This window comes from Thermobia domestica, chromosome 5, assembly GCF_964235325.1.
Source record: "Thermobia domestica chromosome 5, izTheDome1.hap1.1, whole genome shotgun sequence".
Classification (NCBI taxonomy): domain Eukaryota; kingdom Metazoa; phylum Arthropoda; class Insecta; order Zygentoma; family Lepismatidae; genus Thermobia; species Thermobia domestica.
Genome location: NC_137458.1, coordinates 229761699 through 229776614, shown reverse-complemented (window position 1 = coordinate 229776614; position 14916 = coordinate 229761699). Strand labels below are relative to the sequence as shown.

The 14916-nt window shown below is 34.1% G+C and overlaps 1 protein-coding gene and 1 long non-coding RNA gene across 2 annotated transcripts in view; one reads left to right on the top strand and one right to left on the bottom strand.

Annotated features, from left to right (window-relative positions):
• The window catches only part of LOC145684558 (tryptase gamma-like), a 47460-nt gene extending 47253 nt beyond the window's left edge, over positions 1-207 (bottom strand). Inside the window, exon 1 of the mRNA XM_081756951.1 lies at positions 108-207. Within this exon, the coding sequence (XP_081613077.1) occupies positions 108-161 (54 nt within the window). The 5' untranslated portion in view covers positions 162-207. The remainder of the gene's footprint in view (positions 1-107) is intronic.
• Positions 1-14916, top strand: part of LOC145684785 (uncharacterized) — a 469860-nt gene that overhangs the window by 444345 nt on the left and 10599 nt on the right. Inside the window, exons 2-3 of the long non-coding RNA XR_014131397.1 lie at positions 3842-3935; positions 12132-12292. This is a non-coding gene — a long non-coding RNA (uncharacterized LOC145684785). The remainder of the gene's footprint in view (positions 1-3841; positions 3936-12131; positions 12293-14916) is intronic.

Genomic DNA, 14916 nt, shown 5'->3' with positions numbered 1-14916 from the left:
TCTAGAAAACAATGATGAAATCTGAGGTCTATCTATATTAGTTATACGGCTCGACATTATATATTGGCAATGATGGATTTGGAAAGTTATATTTAAATTTTACTCACCATTAATATTATGGTTGTTGTCAATATAAGTCCACAGTCCAAAAACCTTAGCATTGTAATTCTTCATGTGAATTTCTTAATAATTTTCTTCTCTACGACTGTAATGAACAATAGATAAAAGTATCTATGAGACTCCGAAACTAAATTGGTGAAATTATCTCTTCCATTTTTTAACAAAGGCAGTTTAATAAATATTAAATTTTAAGAACTTACATTTTCCAAGCCTTGTCTACATATTTACTCTGCCCGTCCGTATGTGTTGGTCCGAATGACAAAAAAGTTCAAGCACTACTTGGTGGATCATTAGTTTTAGTAGGTTGGAGAAAGCAAAAGCTTGGAAACGAATTCGCTGAAGGCGGTGATTATCCAACAGCAGTGATAAAACTATTTCAGGTATCATCATTGAAGGTTCAAGGCACGAATGGAGGTTAGAATCCTGCCAGTAAACATCACATTATCCCCTAAAACGATCAATAAAGTATGTTTAGATAGTTCTGTAGGTTCTCTGACTTCTGAGTATTATGGACATTCTAAAAGATTAATGTTTAATCTGAAACTTGTTCCAAAAGCCTATTACTATCCATTCATTATTTATCAGGATAACTTCTATTTTTCATTTTAATAAAGTTCAAGGTAGCATTCGCATTGTTGGGGACTTTACCTTTCCTCTCCAGTGACATTCAAATGACGGCGTACTGTTTGACTTAGCTTCGTACCTACAAAGTATCGTGATTGAGAATAACATTGAGTTATCTTTGCGCTTAGCTTTGAACAACGCACAGAGATTGGGTGTGAGCTACACGAGACAGCAACTGGGGTGTTTGCTTCTGCCTTGCCGCAAAAATACACGATGTTTGGATAAAAAAAAAAATAGAAGTATGAATACAACCGGACCTTCGTAATGATTCGAAAATAAGTGCAAATTGAATGGGAAGTATGCGTAAGAACGCTCCTCCTTATACGGCGTTTCTTTTTATCAGCGATGAAAATGATTCCAATTGCCATGTCCTATTGAATACGTTTTTCTCTATGAAATGCTAGTCATTGAATGACCCAAGCAGAATGATCATAAGTCCACTTAACACAAGAGGACTTGGTCCTTTTATAGGGATATGCATTATGATTTGTCTGTCCAACTGTCTTTGAAATATACCGCCGTATTATACGAAGTGCACATGTGCCCGAAATTCTGATCTTTATAGCAACGAACTTCGCTATGATTACCGGGCGAATTCTAGTTCATATTATGAAGTAGTTATAATTTCTGGGAGTGCAGTCAGAGGGAAAGTAAGATTCAGTATCTTAGTTCAAAGCAATTAATGTGACTTCTTTCTTTTAATTCCAGCTGCTCCTACTATATGTTAATCTGCTGTATGGCACTCTGGAGATTCCAGTATGAAATTATTAATTGGCTGATATTGAATAGACGGTGAGGTTTCAGTTATACGGAAACTAGGCTAATGCTTTCCAATTTAGGTGATCAAATAAATTATGAATGACGGTACCCTCTCACACCCACACTCCTCCCGATATCCATAATCAATTGCTTCAAGGAGTATTAGATTCATTGTTCTCGTGTAAAATACGTAAAGCTTTCATAAACATGACAAACACAATATCCACATGTTCTGTAACTTGTAAGTCAATTTATTGGTACTCACAAATTCGTTCAAAAGTAGATTTACAGTCATAACAAGTAATGTGGATATTAATTTCAGGTACGGTGAGATTTCCTTTTGAAATATGTGGATACAGATCATTGTGTCCATCCGAATCAATTGCTGTTAAGTGCGTGCCGCCTCGCTGCTGGATCTAGTGAGACACACAGTAGGAACATTTCTTTGTTGCAGCTGATGTTGGTAACTCAAATAAGTATAAGTCAAAAATCGACTTAATCCATTGCGTTGTCAAATGTTCTTCTATATTGATGGTGCAACCCACAATAATATCAAAGCCATGTGAATCGAAAAGAAAGGGTGGCGTAGTAGTTTAAGTTCCTTCGTGGATAGTGTTCGATCTCATAAAACCATTAAAAAAAGTTTTCTTGAAAAGATATAGCTATTTCTCTCCTCCCTAATGGCAGAAGAAGTTACATAACACTTTTTGAATAATAGATTAAGATAATATTACAGAATATTTATCCGAGTCTAACTTGATTTTTATGTTACTGGAAACTTCTGGTATTTGACTTTATAATAAGTATTAGAATCTTAGTATTAATATTTACTATCTATATCACCATTTGCAAGGAACAAGATTAAGAAACTAATAATCTCTCACGAGAGAATTGACGATAATCCTGTTCTCACTGATATTCAAATCATTAAAATATCTGCCTCACCAGAAGCTAGCAGCACATAAATATTCACTGATTGAAGATTATTTCTTATTAGAAACGATTGTAGAAAATCCTTTTGAAACAGTCGATTGTTCAAGGTTGTCGATTATTGTCTCCATTGTTTATTACTTGTTTCTATGCCTATTGTACTCATGTTTCGTGATTGGACCTAAATAGGCATTGATAAGTTATCTCGGTGCCAATAGTGTTGTTAAATATATTGTGATGCAGTACAAAATTTCGCTGACTGTACATAAGAGATATGATCGTAAAATGAAGTGATCCAGATCATAAGGGCTAACTCAAGAAATGCTACATTAATATAAGCTCTCGAAAACTGCATTTGAGATATTCGAGTAGATGTAACAAATGTTCTGTAGTAGGCGGTTATTATACATATTTGGATAATTTGTTATATCATTTCTCTTCACTTAGAGATCATTTTCAACATTCGGAGTATTTTCATGGAACAATACTCTGTTGAGTTTGCTTTCACGGCCCAGAAAGTTTAATCTGTTCACGCAGGAAGAAAATATTTCCGAGTGTTCATTTCCTCCTTTTTTGCAATGAAACTTTGAAACTTTGAGTTCTACCAACCTACTAAAGAGATGTAAATGAAACTTAAGTGTTAAAAAGATAGTTCCACAATAACAAATTTGTTTTCCCAACTTTTTAATATTTTGAGATCAATAACGTGAAACCTACCAACGCTAGTCGATAGAATACTGTTTAAAAATAAATAACAAAGCAAATGTTTGTGGCGAGTTTAAAATTACTTCAAGCTTTTTTCAGTGTAATTTTTGTCGTTTCCATTAATTTGCTATTGAATGGCAGTGTTAGACGTATGTGGTATTGTGAGGGATGGTGAATATTTATTATTACAATGCCGACAAATATTTCGTCTGCATATTGTACAAATTCTTACATAGGGGAAACATGTTCAATAGAAACTTGGTAAAAGCAAAACGGTTCACTATCTACCACCAAACGAAAGTTTAGATCTGCAGGCTTAAGTATACAGGCTGTTACTGAAATAACTGTGATATACACACTGAGAAGGATGTTTTCTAAGTACCTAAAAAACGTTTCTTCCTTTCTATATAAAATAGTAGCAATTGGTAATGGGAGAATTTGATCAACACCCAACATGCAGTTCATATCAGTCGTATAGTTTGGTTATCTACAAAACCAAAACAGACATTTATATTAGGGTTTCTACACAAACTTTACGGTCGATACAAGTTTTCTAAATCACGAAAACAAACTTTTGACAATGAATGCAATGCAACATGTAAAATAATATTCACCAACTTCACACTAAGAACTTCTGATCTCATATTTGTAGAAAGATTTGTTCCAAAGTTTATATTCTAATATCTTTTGAGTTTCCTTCCAGAGCTCTTCGTTATGTAGTGCCTGTGTGTATGAGTACTAAGCTTTTAGAGGACTAGTGGGTGTCAGACATTTTAAATACCTGCACTGGTAGACAAGTAAGTATGTACGTTTTAATGGTACAAGAAATTATGTTTAAGACAACCATACACATTTGGAAAAATTAATCTTGTTGTCCCGCTAGCCAGCTAGCTTATCCCATTTTGTCTCGAATCCGATTCCCGAAGGAAACTCTTGTTGTTCGAATTCCAACTTAAGCTGCAGGTTGCAGGGCTCATATAAGCTAGTTGCTAAAAGGGTTGCTAAACACAAAACCAGGTAAAACAAATATCAAATCTCGTTACTCTCATTACATTGTGACATCACTTAAACAAAAAGTTTAGCCGATACGATTTGAGGAAATGACGTTTTATACATGTTTTTATTGACCCTGTTTATTATGTTTTCATATACGGTTTTAAGAAACATGAATTTCTTGCACTTTTAAATGTCATTTAATTACAAACATAATAGGTTCTAGCTACTCCATCATAATTGAACAAATTATGAGATACATATTTAATATATGTTTGCCTTTTGTGATAATCAGATATGGGTGAGGTTTCGTTCAGATAAGCACTCTCGGAAAAATCAATTTGACATATATCACTTACGTAGTCCATTGTGGTTATATGTTGTACTTCAGTTCAGGATTAGAGCAGAATTCACTCTAATTATGCGTATATATTAAATTCAATAATTATTATTCGAATGGAAATATTATTAGAGAATAAAATAAATATCATATTCCATTGAAATGTATTTGTTTAAGAGATACATATTATTCACGTGTGTAAAGGTTTCCTATAACTCACGACAATGCTATTTACAAGAAAAGAATAATATTTTACGAAAGCGATAACTTTAAGGTACTTTTAAAACTGGTAATACATTTTGAATTACTAATAACAAAGTTTGTAAGTATTTTCAAGTGGTCTTAAATTATATATTTTCTCATCAATTTATTTTATTAATATAATTACATAGATTTGAATATGTTTTAATTTATATTAAAAGTTAAAAGTCTAAGCTCACGATTAGTAAACCCAGTTGTGATATTAATATGACATGTTTGGTCATGAGTTGCTATCAATTCGGAAAGATCATTAATTCAATAAGTGTAAATTTCGCAATTTGTTTAATATTTAGGCTGCATTTGTTGTCAGTTCAAGCTGTTTGTTTTATAATAGTAATATAAAGGGGTAGAACATTCATTAAGTTTGTTACTGTAGGAAATAACATACATTAATTTTCTTTAAAGGATCAAAATCATGTATTTAGTAAGCGTGTCTTTACATGAATAACAGATGATTAAATTCTGAATGTTGTACTTACCTGGGGATTTTAATTCTGATTCGTTTGCTCTCATATTTCTTTCATATTAAGTCAATGTTTGTTTCCTTGCACAAGAATATTAAGTTTCAGATTAAGTTTCAACTTGACTGAGTTACATTCTTTTTCTATTCGTGGCTTCTATTACAAGAAACAAAATCACACAATTGTAGTAAAATAGATTCGAATACAACTTCCTTATATTGCGAGCAAAAATTCCAAAAATTCTAAAAAGTATATATATATATATATATATATATATATATATATATATATATATATATATATATATATATATATATTTAAAAATAATGTATTAAATGTGACGTAGGGCAGGGAGCAGAAAAGTTCTGTACTTCATGATAAAATATGTGTTAATTTATGTTAATCATATGTTACCAAAAGTTTGTTAGATTAAGATATGAGTGTTAGCTTCATATAAAAGAAAAAGCAAACATTGTACTCATATTTGTCTGAGATTTCACATTGTTGACACACAAAGAAGGGATCGTCTCGTAGAAAAAAACAGTCCTGGTTAAACCGATGAAAACATTGTATACATTGAACTCAATCAACGGAATTGATTTTGCCCTAAAATAACCTCGGCAGATAGCACAATATTTCTCTTTTTGAGTTTTCTCATTTTTGATACTGTGTTTTGTAACACTTTTATGTCTGTACATTTTTTTATGTTTCACTACCTTTTGATTAATCCATCTTAGTATTTTTTTTCGTGCAGATGTTAAAAGTTTGGTACTATTGTCTTTCGGTTTACAGCACTACATCTCTTTTTCTTGGATGACCCCAAACACGTCTAATATAATTAACTTTTCTTCTAGTGCGTGTTCATCTTCTTTAGTAAATGTTGTAAGTTTACCAATTATTTCTTGCAGTTAACTTTCAATAACCTGTCACGTAATGTATCCGTGGGACTTGAAAAACTCTTGAAGCAGTAGCAAGTAGCATTGCATTCTTTACGGCCTCAATGGCTACTGACATTTTCTTCAAATTCCAGGTGCATCTCATGCAATGGGAGACTATGCACATATTTTATTTTCTATATGATAATACTAATGTAGTATTTTTGATATATAGGTATTCAGAATCACAACCAAATGAGGGAGGGGAAGCATCTGTTGAAAGTGAACCAATGCGAATGTCGAAACTACCCCGAATGTATATTTTGCACTTAATTATATTTTCTGCAAGTTGAAACACTGCACACTGATAAACCAACTACCTGTGATTATACAACTTTCAGCTGTATGTTGTCCACCACGAGTGCTGAACAATACAACTTTTACTTCTAAACAAGATCTTAACAAACATACTCAAATTTTCAGTCACCTTTACTTCTCACATATTTCTCACACCTCAAAACCTTAGACCTTTCTCGTCAAATTATTCTACTCATTTTTAAACTTTTACAAATATGCATTCCATACACCCCACAGCTTGACTTAATGCTAATTACGCTAACTCTTTCACATCCACTTAGAACTGACAACGCTTTGAACTTAAAAGTGTCGGTATTCCCCAATATTCGGCCATTCCCTGAATGAATATATGATAAGAAGTATCCATAACTTAAAAAATACAAGAAAACTTTACCAAGAAGAAATTGATATTCAATACTTGCCAATGCTTTTAAGTAGAGTGCATTTAAACATATTTCTTTGTGTGTTCTTAATGAATAAATAAGAAGTTATTAATCTATATAATAAATTAACTGGCATAATATTTTGAAGCTTTAACATAATTTAATGTAAATCCTAAATTCTAATAAGTTATCACTGACCATTTTACATAAAGAAGTCTCAAAATAAATCAAGTAAAGGGCTGAAACAAACAATAGGTTTAATCGAATACCTCAAGTACTACATCTGGTAACTGTGAATATAACAACACATAACATTAATAAGGTATTTCATGTAAATAAATCATTACTCTTGTAACATTATGAAAACTATAAGTTGCGTAAATATAAAGGTAACGAATAACGTGGTGTCGCTTTATCGCCCACCAACTTCGAACATTGATATGCCACCTAAAACGCACCTGGAAGATCCAAAATAGTCCCCATGAGCATCGACGACGTTCTTCCAACGTTCTGGAAGGATTCCATCGTCGTAGAACTTGGTGGGCCAAAAAGCGAAGAAGACATCAAGTGCATTTTGCACTTCTACAAGGGTTTTTGAATTCGTGTTCTCTAAGGCGATTATCCAAGGAATGAAACAGGTAATAATGAGACGGTGCAATGTTCGGGAAGTATAGAGGATGCAATAGTGTTTCTCATCCAAAGCATTCCGTGTCAAATAGCGTTTTAATGTAACTGGAGGATCGCTTTGCGATTCACATGTGCTGACTTCAGAGATTTGAGTTTATCTTAAACGCGGTGCACCTGCTGACAACAGAAAGTTGCATTGATGCTCTGACAAGCTGGTAGCAGTTTCCGATGCACGATACCGCGAGAAGTCCGATAGAAACACAGGAGAGCCTTTTCCTGGAACAGTGCTGTTATCGACTGTTTGGAACCGGTAAATGCGATGGTAACTAACGATGACGGCGCCCTGGAGCTTGGTACAAGAAAAAATTCTCATTATATGTCAACGCCTTGTCCAGAAATGGCCCCGTCCACAGACGAGAGAGCAAAGAAATAGTTATCTGCGCGCGTTACTTTCGGGCCCGGAGTCAAATCATGCTGGACCCATCGACCCAATTTGTAGTTGTTCCCAAGTTGATGGAGGTGCTGCCAAATGGTTTGTTCACTCACACTGAATTGTACTCGCAGTTTATGACATGCGTGGCCACTGTTCGCCTCAATTGCTGCCTGAAGATCTTCATTTTGTACATATATTGGTCATCTAGCACGTTGAGCATCTTTGAGTGTTTCGTTACTTTTTTTAAGCTTGTTAAACCACCGCTACAATGTATGCGTAGTCACAACACCCTCACCAAAGGTCTTGCATATATTCCGCCCCGCTGAAGTGGCATTTGACTCCAGTTTGAACTGGTACATCATACACACCATTATGGCGTTCTGTGGAGGTCCCATGCTCACTCTGTCCTTACGCAAGTTCCCAGTGTCTGCCACAATTAGGTAGTATGTTGGATACACCCACACCAACAACTGATTTTCGGCTTATCTCCATTTATATTCAACTACCGGTGTGCGGGCCAATTTTTTTTTTCTTTTTTTTTTTAAACAGACCTCCGTAAAATGTGACAGAACTTCGTTTGTTACCTTATATATACACACTCATAAACTCCAAGGAAAAACTTACTGATGTGCTACTTTTAAATAATTATGTAAAATGTTTCATTATATTGAGTAGAAACTTTGAAATGGAGTGAAAATTAAATCTTTTAGTTTAATGTATGACGAATATGCAGTTTAGGCTAAAGGAGACGGATGATCAAGGCAAAAGGATTGATGATTGAAGAATTGGTGGAACGAAAATGTGAAAGGAAATGTAAATACCCAAGAAAACGCTTAGGTACGATGTCGTCCACCACAAATTTACAAATTTACGTGTTATGGATCCAGAGCCACTATATAAAGGGTGGTTCGTTTTAATTTTTCATTGAAATATCTCGAAAATAGTTAAAGATAAATGATCCTAACAATTACTCGAATAGGAAATGCCATGGGGCACAATGAATGGTGTTGTCGCGATGATCCCCAGGGCCGTTCTTTTTGAGGGCCCAGAGCCAAACTTCAGAAGTATAAATGGAAACATGGGGTGAGTTTTATCTCGTTCGATAAATCTTCAAAAACTGAACAGCACTGCGGCAAAAGATTTTTGGTATCGGTCACCATTTTCAAAATGGCCGCCAGAATATTGTGCCTGTATCACATAAACGTCTAGTACAACTAATGTGAAAGCATTTGGAAATAAATGAACAGAATAAAACGTGAAACAGAAAATTACATGGGGCACGTCGATTGATGATATCTCGGTAACTTCAGAGGCGCATTTTACGGGGCCCAGAGCCCAACTTGAAATATTTATATATCGTTATATGTCGTGGGCTTGTTATATGTCGTTCGACAGATTTTAAAAACTAAAGAGCACTGGCAAAAGATTTTTCATATCGGTCACTATTTTCGAAATGGCCACCAAGACATGGTGCCTGTATCAACTAAAATGTCCAATGCCACTACTGCCAATTTGAAAACTAATAATTAACATAACCAGCATAATAATTAACATAACCAGCATAATAATTAACATAAAATATTATTAAAACCCTTGCTTCGCATTTCAATTCTTCTTTTTTCCATTAAATCAGACTTTGCAATAGAAATGGATGTTAGACTTCAAAATGAATTTCACGTTAGTTTTATTAATTAGAGTACCAGTCACTTGTACACAATAATGTCTCATTTACACTATACCAATTGTAATTAAAAGTGAAGTTCTAATTTGAGATTTTACCATTCGTTTCCGCTTCAACCACTTACGGAAGGAGGTCAAAACGACAATTTTCTAAGAATTTGATTTTCTTCTGTGCATTATGTGACTTTTACTTCAATCATCTTTTTTCTGTTGCACCATTCTCGATGAGTGGAATGATAAATGTCCTCTTTGCTTTCGTATGCAAATTTTATTCTGTTCGTTTATCCCTAACCGTTTTCATATTAGTGGTACTGGACATTTTATCTCATACAGGCACTATTTCTTAGCGGCCATTGTCAAAACGTTGACCCATACGAAATGTTTTATTCCCACAACGCTGTTTAGTATTTGAAGATCTATCCAAAGTGTATCACTCGACCCATGCTTCTATTTAAAATGTCAAAGTTCGGCCTCGGACCCACATGAAAGCCGGTCCTGGGGCACCGAGATATCATTCGACGTACCCCATGCCTCTTTCCATTTTGTTTCTTTCTTTCTTTTCTTTTCTTTTTTTTTTGTTCAGTTCATTTTTCTCCAACTGTTTTCATATTAGTGGCATTGGACGTTTAATCTGATACAGGCACAATGTCTTGGCGTCCATTTTGAAAACAGTGACCGATATGAAAAAATCTCTTGGCACACTGCTCTCTAGTTTTCAAAAATCTATCAAACCAGATTCTCACATGTTCCCATTTAAACGTTTGAAGTTCGGAACTTCGTCCCCATCAAGTCAATGGCGCCAATTTCTCTGTAAATTTCGGGGGCCCATTCAGATGCAGAAGGTATATATATTAACATTTGAACTCAAATTGTGCCAATTTGAGACAAATTGTACTCAAATTATGCAAAATATTATGTATTCATAAATACAATAGGTGGGCCCACATGAGCATATCTATATCTATATCTATATCTATATATATAGGGTGGACAATTTATCTGGAACATTCGTGATAACGAAGAAATCAAAACGGGGAAATGCGAAAGTTTGGGGGAAGCAACTACAAGGAGGTGGACATTGTTTCACAAATTGAGCAATACCATCCGGTGAACAGTGTTGCAATCCCTGTTCCCTACCTGTTCAGATATATATATATATATATATATATATATATATATATATATATATATATATATATATATATAACGAAAATAGTTTTTTCTGAATGATGTAAATTTAATAGAGGATGATAGGAAAACTGTAGAAGAAATGCAGGGGTTTTACTAAACGCTTGTAGGTACATAGGACAGGAAATGCAGAGAAAACTACATACATGGAAATTTTTCGGGATCATAACACTGCAAATTATGGATTTTCCACAAAGGGTTACCTTCAGATATATGGGATTAATATTAGCAGACCAAAACCTCATTCACGATGAAACGAAAAGCAGATTAAAGTAAGGAAACTCGCATTGTTATTCAGCTCAGAATCTTTTGTTGTCCCGAATTCTGTCGTGGAATTTGACTTAAGATATATGAAACGATAATTATGCCTCTTGTTCTGTTTGGCGACGAAACATGGTCGACGTTTCTGAGGAAATGACGTAGAATGAAACTATTTTATAACAAGATCCGGAGACAAATACTCGCTCAGTGGGTGTAGAACGAGAGTGGAAAAATGGGGAAGCTTTATAACGAGGAATTACGTAATTTATACAGTTTACTAAATGTTGTTAAAGTAACCAAATTTAGGACGTTCAGGTGTGCAGGTCATGTAGCTAGCATGAAGAAAGGTATGAAAGCTTTCAAAGGTTTAAGTAGACGTCCAATCTGTTAACGACCATAGGAAGACGTAGGTTCAGATGGGAGGAGAGTATTGAGACGGATCTCTCAGAAATACCAACACAAGGGAGAAACTGGATTCAGTTGGCTCAGGCTAGAAGTCAATGGAGAGCTTTTCTTAATGCGGCATTGGACCTTCGGGTTCCGTAAGCCATACAGTTAATTCGTTAGAATTTTCCTATATGTTTGATGTGCAGCATTGATATGTTTCGCCTTCGATTTTACTACCTATTACAATCGTAAATTATAGAAATCCACTACTTGTAATTCTACTATCATTTCAGGTTTCAATATTGACCATAGAGTATAAAATGTAATAGAGCAACACATGTACCATTTTATAATGTCAGCATCTCAAGCATTTCCCTTCGATTTTTGTCGTACTCAAATTGGAAGTTGTGTTAGGCAAAGATTTTCGGTTTCTCACTTATCTTTACAGTGAAAATGTAGAGAAATGAATTATATTAAGATAATAAGGAGCAGTTTTTTCTATGAATTTTTTCATGTATGGATGTGTTCCGTCTCCATACTTATTCATCTATTCTAATCGAAAATCATTCCGGTTCCAATACGTTTTCCTATAAAGCAAGAACGATAGTACAAGAGGCGTTCAATAAGTTTAGCAAAGAAACGTTTTATATTGTAATTAGTTTCAAAATGATAATGATATTTTACGTTAACATACTTTGATATTTTGGTTCTGAAGCAGTAATAATAGTTGTGTTCTGTTATTCACAGATATGCTACAGTAGACACAGAGGTAAGACATCAGGATCTCGTAACGGTCAGCAATGGGATTTCTGTTCATAACTTGTGAGGAAAGAACCACTATTATTAAAGGAAGTTGCTTCCGGTTTATGTGGATCAGATCCAGTTTATGAACAGCGCCAATATTCAAGGTTGGTTGCAGTAGGTTTTAAAAAATTACTTTAAAGAACATTCGCAGAAATATGGGATCATTTTTATGAATCGGTGCGATTTCATTTCCTTAGACGTCTTTGAAAGATGCTTCAAAATGAACAAGAAGCGTTATAGCTTGTCACTGTATAAGGTACGACGTCCTATGAAGACCAAGAGAACGGACCATAAATAGGTCATCAACCTCCATCACGAGGATGACAAACCTCACAAGCCATGATGATACAATAGAAAATCATGAAGATGGAATAGTAAGTCATTCCTCAGCCTCCCTACAGTCCAGACTTGGCTCCTTCGGATTTCTTCCTGTTATGTCATCTAAAAGTCTACCTGAAAGTAAAGACATTCGGCAGCGACAAGGATTTCCTTTCAAGTGTAAAGGTTTTCTAGTGTAAATGTAGTGACATGTTTTCTTCACATCTGCCGGATATTAGTATTTGTGATTCTCTTAAAATTATAATTAGTGGCATACATGAATGGCATACATGAGTGAAATACTCCTAATGCTTCTCTAATATGGATATCCTTTGCGGCTTCTCGAATCCATGGATAGCATATAACTAGGATCTCCAACCGTGTACTTCACTGTGCAGAGCATTTCTTGCTCGATTTGAAAGTTTTATTATTTCCACAAAAGTCATTTTAAGTACAAGCAGACACAATATCATCTTCACTTTACCAGTTTTCTCTGAGGCTGATTTTCATCAGGCTCACAAAACCGTCAGAAACTTTCTAGGAAGATGATAATTCATATTCATTGTCATCACTGAGAGTGAGTCACCCAACAAACGCTGAACTTCTTCATTCGTTCAAAGCTTCTTATTTGTCATTGGACATCAACTTCTGTAACAAATTAACGCACAAAACCGTGAGAAAATTCCACATTAGTGTGTATTTCAATACAAAAAGAACGCTAACATAAACACTGGGGTTGGTTCTCAAATATCCACGACTGCTCTCAGCTGTCAGGCAACACGGAATAAATATGAAAACAATCCATTTACAGCGTCATCTGTAGGCTAAAAGAGAATGCCAAAACTGAAAAAAAACATATGTTGTACATTTTCTAATTTACGTGCAGAAAAATGTGGTATGGAGTGTGTCAGACCTTAGTAGACCCGCTAAGGATTAAGGCAAGGTTTTGGAAATATTTCTTGAGTCACGGCGAACTATAATAAGCGAAAAACTTCCCGATACACTTATAATTCATATTATCATTATTAAATTCGAAATAATAGTGCAAGACTGTACGTTTCCATAAAGTACTCGCTCTATATAGCATTGAGCATGGTTGTTGTTGCTATACATGTTACCGTTTATAATTAATTTAAACTCCTTATTAAATGTGTCATTGTTATTTGATATTAAAATTTTGTTGCGCATTCACTGTCCGACACGTTAATGTGACACGACAAGCTGTGTGGAACTACTATTTTAAAGTAGGAGAGGAACGTTAATTATAAAGGAAATACTATATATAAAACTTATTTTGCCTTAGTTGTCATTTTTCTCCAAAATTGAATCATACATTTTCATGATGATCTAATTATTGAAGAAAATACTTTATACCATTTTTGCCATAGTACAATAGTTTCTCAACATTTAGTAATGTAAAATATCCACTTACCTCATCTTCAGATCAATTAAGAGTCACGATATCTATTCTCAGAATCAATTAGGTGAATTGGTGAGTTATGATTACTAGCTTAGGTACAGATTGAAATTTGTAAATATATTGCAACGTGAAGAAAATATATTGTAAAAAATATATTTATATATTAAATAATTAATATGTATAGCTATTTATCTATAATTGTCGAATGTAGTACTTAATACCACCACATTCTAAAGACGTATGATAATGCAGAAATATGCATTTTCGTACTTGCTATTCACTTTCAGAAACCAATTATAATTTTAAAAATTCATCTCACAGAGCATGGAAAATCAATTTAAATGAAAGTCAGATTAACTCTAAAAATTCCTATTGGTGCGTCTTCAAAGAAACATTGGACGTACAAGAATTACCTAGGTAGTGTTTTAACTTTGATAGTTGTAGTATTGTAACAAACAAATTCGTGATTGTTCTTGGGCGGCTCGCTATCTCCATGAAAATAAAGGTGTTTTATGTAACTTCATGATGGTCTTACTTCAAAAAAGGAACTGATCAAATATTTGTTTTTGTTCATTTTTCCAATGTGTTTGCAAACATTTTATAGATGCAATATTTTCAAACAACAAAGTAGAGCTTACATAGAATTGGAGTTGTTATAGTATGAATTTCAATCAGCAGATAACTTTTACGCAGAAATATAAACACACTTTGAATATGTTAAGAGCATATTCCATGTAAGACCTGAAGTATCTACAATAGAGTTAAATATCATAAAGCTATAACAACATATTCTGTTCTATGCTTAGAAATGTTTCTTGTAAGCAAAGTATATTACAACAGTTTTTTACTGGTGCAGGAGTGACCCGGAGCTTTTCATACATAATGGTAAAGTTTATTTTTTTCTGAAGTAGAGCTCATATTTTAGAAAACAAGTTGTTTGCAAAAGAAAAGTTTGTCAGTTGAAGCACAAAATAGTTTCCATTTAGTGTC